We start from the raw sequence: 3,759 nt of genomic DNA on the forward strand, positions 1-3,759 counted from the left end.
CCATCATCAGTTGAAGTGGTTACAAAATACATGGAAGATACAACACGTTGTATAAGTTGAATAAAACATGGAATCATACAAGGTACAAACATAAGAGTTGCAACAACACACAGTAGATAAAACAGGATACGTTTGACCCATGGGCCACCTGGAAGCCAGGAAAATAAATCAAAGTTTGGGCCTTTCCAGGTTTGGACAGGAACATGGGCTATCTTCCGCATACCCTGGGCAATTTGTTTAACAACTTCACCATTATCATCAATCTTTAGACAACAATTAGAATCATTCAGTTTGCCACAGACACCACTCGGTGATACCTCAGGAGTGGTGACATGAATGTTACATGATGAATTAAAGGTAGAAAGTGAAAAGAGACAACCATACATTTGGCAATAACCAATAATAAAAAATAAATAGGTAAAACAAACTTAGGTATTTGTGTCAGCTGCTTTCCCCACCCAGGAACTCCCAGTGTAAGCCAGGATCCAGATGGGAATTCTTCAGTAGAGGTTGTGGTGTTTATGAATAGCCATACAATATTACACTTCAGTTAATTCACTAAAAGTGTATCTATTCTAATTTGACAATATGTGGACTTGCCATGTAATGTTTTCTAAGATGATTTAGTGTCTCGAGAACTTTACACTTGAGCATTTCCAAAGCAATTCAAATGCTGAGAGATATAAATATTAGTTTGGCAAGTTCAAGTATTGTTACAGTCCACAGAACTTTTCACAGGATAGTGTGTGCAGGATACCCCCACAGTACAAACCATCAAAGAGGGGTAATCCCAGAAACACACACATCTCTTATTAAAACTTAGGCACTTTCCAACAACCATGTTTTGGATGGAACTCCTAGACTGGTGTGACACTGAAAAGCATCAGTGCAAAAGGCTTTATGATAGATTTCTTTTGTGACCACATCTAACAGATATTAGATGGGTCCCTTGATTCATTTCCCAGTTTGTTAGGAATTTGGAAACACTGTGGAGGAGTTACATGCAAATCATAATCAGTTTGGTAAAAAAAGGGGTGAAAGAAGGGGTCAAAAGAAATGGCATCACTGTGCAGGGAGTACCAGTAAGCCAGGATGACCTGTAAAAACCCTGAACCCAGTTGTGAAGTTTAACAGATCCAAGGACTGATACCAATCACCACCCACAACCACAAAACATAACACTATTGCAACCAAAAAATGTAATCAAGAGGTACATTCAGTGTTCTAGCATGATCAAATCTTCAGTATTTCTGTCACAAAATACAAATAGTTAAAATCAGCTATTAGCCTTTTTGTGTTCTGTCAAGGTCCCACGGGGATCTTCTGTGAAATAAAAGAAGACACCGACTTGCCCTTTTTGGGCTTTGTTAATAGGGTTAAAAAAATGAGGGAACAATCCAGCAAGTGTTGATTTCATATTCCTTTTTCGGGGTGTCTTTAGTCTTCCAAAGATATTAGTTAAGGGATCCTGTTAAGGTTAGGGGAACTGGCCTCAGGTTAGCTAAGTCAATCGACACAATTTGGCCGGGGAGGTAAGAGTGTTTCCCTGGCTTATCAGCTACTGGATCGTGACTCACAGGGATAACTGGCAAGAGTGGTGAGACCTTTGGACAGAAGGTGTTAAATCGACGATCTTGCTTCCCTTTGTTGTGAGCTTTCTCATGCATCCACCCTTCACCGCCCCCACCCCGCTCACTTGGGGGGGGCGAAGACATCAGTTTTGTAATGGCTTGGAAAGCCGTTCAGGTTCCCTGGAAGAGACCCTAGGACCTGGGGTTTTGCTCTCCTCAAGATTCTGGAGCTTTTGTTCTGGCCACCAGTTAACTAATTTCTCTAACCTGACAGTGGGCAATCCATTCATCAAATCTCGTGGAACACCCTTTTGCCAGCCCAGTGTCCAGAGACAATTACGTTTATGATCAATATTTCGCCTACCTATTTTTACTGACAGTGAGACCCTTCCAGTCCCACTGAGTTTTGAGCTAGGAGGCCTGGGGGCAAGGCTGACTGCTGCAAGTCTTACTTCTCTTGGCTCAAATTTAGTGGAGGAAGAAACCACTGGCCCATATTTCCTTCCATAGTTAATTAACTCTTGGGCAACTTCTCCCCACGTCCACACTTTGTTTCCTGACTGCAGATGGTTGGGGGTTACAGTTCCTTCTAACACTGGCTGGGTTCTCTCTCCCTGAGACATTACCTGTATTTTTCCTTGCAGTTGTATACCTATAGGTTTTAACGACTCTGGAAGCCCCCTAATTAAAGCAGTCATTCTCTCAGGATCAACAGGCATCATCATAGATGATTCATGGTGTGGCTGCAGCTTTCTATCATACATCATTTGGAGACACGCAGCCTTTTGAACACTCTCTACTAACTGATCAACTGTTCCAGTAATGGCAAGAGGGTCTCCCCTTTCTAAAGGGTTGAGACCACCTGCCCAATAGGCAGCCCTTTGCGTTAATGACCAGGGAGCACGATTGTTACCAGTAGTTAAAAATACTCCTGGTCCCCAATAACCTTCTGCTTCCTTTTCTGTTAACCGAATCTGGTCGCCACCAGTGAGGCTAACCCTCCATACATATTCTGTCTCTGATTCCTTTGGAGTGCGGCTGAAATCTTTCTGCAATTTTGCTAGTTCAGTGGCTGAGAAGGGAATTTCTTTAACATTAATTTGAGGATCTAGATCCTCACTGTTATCGAATGTGTATTCAGTTTTTATCAAAGGACGCAATGGGGCTATTGGAGTTTCTAATTTATCTAGCCTTTCCTTCATTCCTGGTAGTTCCACCTGAGGAAAAGTTTTTTCTCGAGGCAAACTGGGTGACGGTATGACTGGCATGCTTACACGTTAGCAGTTCCTTAAAGGCCATTTGCAACAAAGCTGAATTACGTTTCTCTCTTTCTAATTGTTCCTCGAGATTAACTATTTGATTCTGCAGAGTTTTTACCAATTCTTCTGTAACTTTAACCGATTCCTGCAGTGCTTGTATGGTTTGGAGTTCTGCCGAATGCTTTTCATCTCGAAACTCCACGGCAGCTTTTAAAGCAGCCCCGAGTACGGCACAAATAAATGACTTTCCTTTTCCAGCTCGTGTACGAGCTTCATTCTGTAAGACACTAATGCGGTCCGAAACACTCTGCAAATTATGCCAATTTTGGCGTGCCCAGTCCACCCCTGACAAAGAGGGACGAGCACCATGCTTTTCTAAAAGGTCAAATAACACATCTTCACTTTTCATACTGGCATTACTGTCGCTCATTTTTTCAATACAATGAAAGACCAACACTAAGGGAGGTGTACGTATTCAAAAGCTCAAGTGACTCCTTATCTCCCCAGGGAAACAGACACTTTACAAATGCAAATGTTCAAAGCACTCTTCCCTTTGTCTGAGGGGAGCACACAAAAAGGTCCAAATTTCACACTTAAGTTACAAGATACTTAAAATCGCAAAATTCAGAGAGGTCTTCTCGAGGAGGCACACACTTAATCAAAATGCAAGTATTCAAAATACGTCCCCGAGAGGTACACACATAAAAGGTAAAGTTTCAGAATATGGAGCGGTCTTCCTGGAGAAGGACTCACGTCAAAATTTTCAAAACTATCGCTCCTTGCAACTCCAGGAGGTGCACACAGAAAAAAAAAGTTTCAAAATATATCTGGAAGGACAACACTCTCACAGCGGGTATCCTGCCGACTACGCCATTAAATAAATGTCTCGCTCCAATTTATAGGAGGGAGAGGAGGTTCTTTTATTATCT

The 3,759-nt window shown here is 42.1% G+C and overlaps 1 protein-coding gene across 1 annotated transcript; it reads right to left on the bottom strand.

Moving 5' to 3' along the window:
* Positions 1-1,714: 1,714 nt before the first annotated feature.
* Positions 1,715-3,476, bottom strand: LOC122192970. Its single transcript, XM_042893671.1, is given in 2 exon segments — positions 1,715-2,819; positions 2,821-3,476. Coding segments are annotated over 2 exon segments (1,545 nt in total). The 5' UTR covers positions 3,261-3,476.
* Positions 3,477-3,759: the final 283 nt, after the last annotated feature.

This window comes from Lagopus leucura, unplaced genomic scaffold, assembly GCF_019238085.1.
Source record: "Lagopus leucura isolate 7727_CA_CO unplaced genomic scaffold, USGS_WTPT01 43430-0_obj-0_obj, whole genome shotgun sequence".
NCBI lineage: Eukaryota > Metazoa > Chordata > Aves > Galliformes > Phasianidae > Lagopus > Lagopus leucura.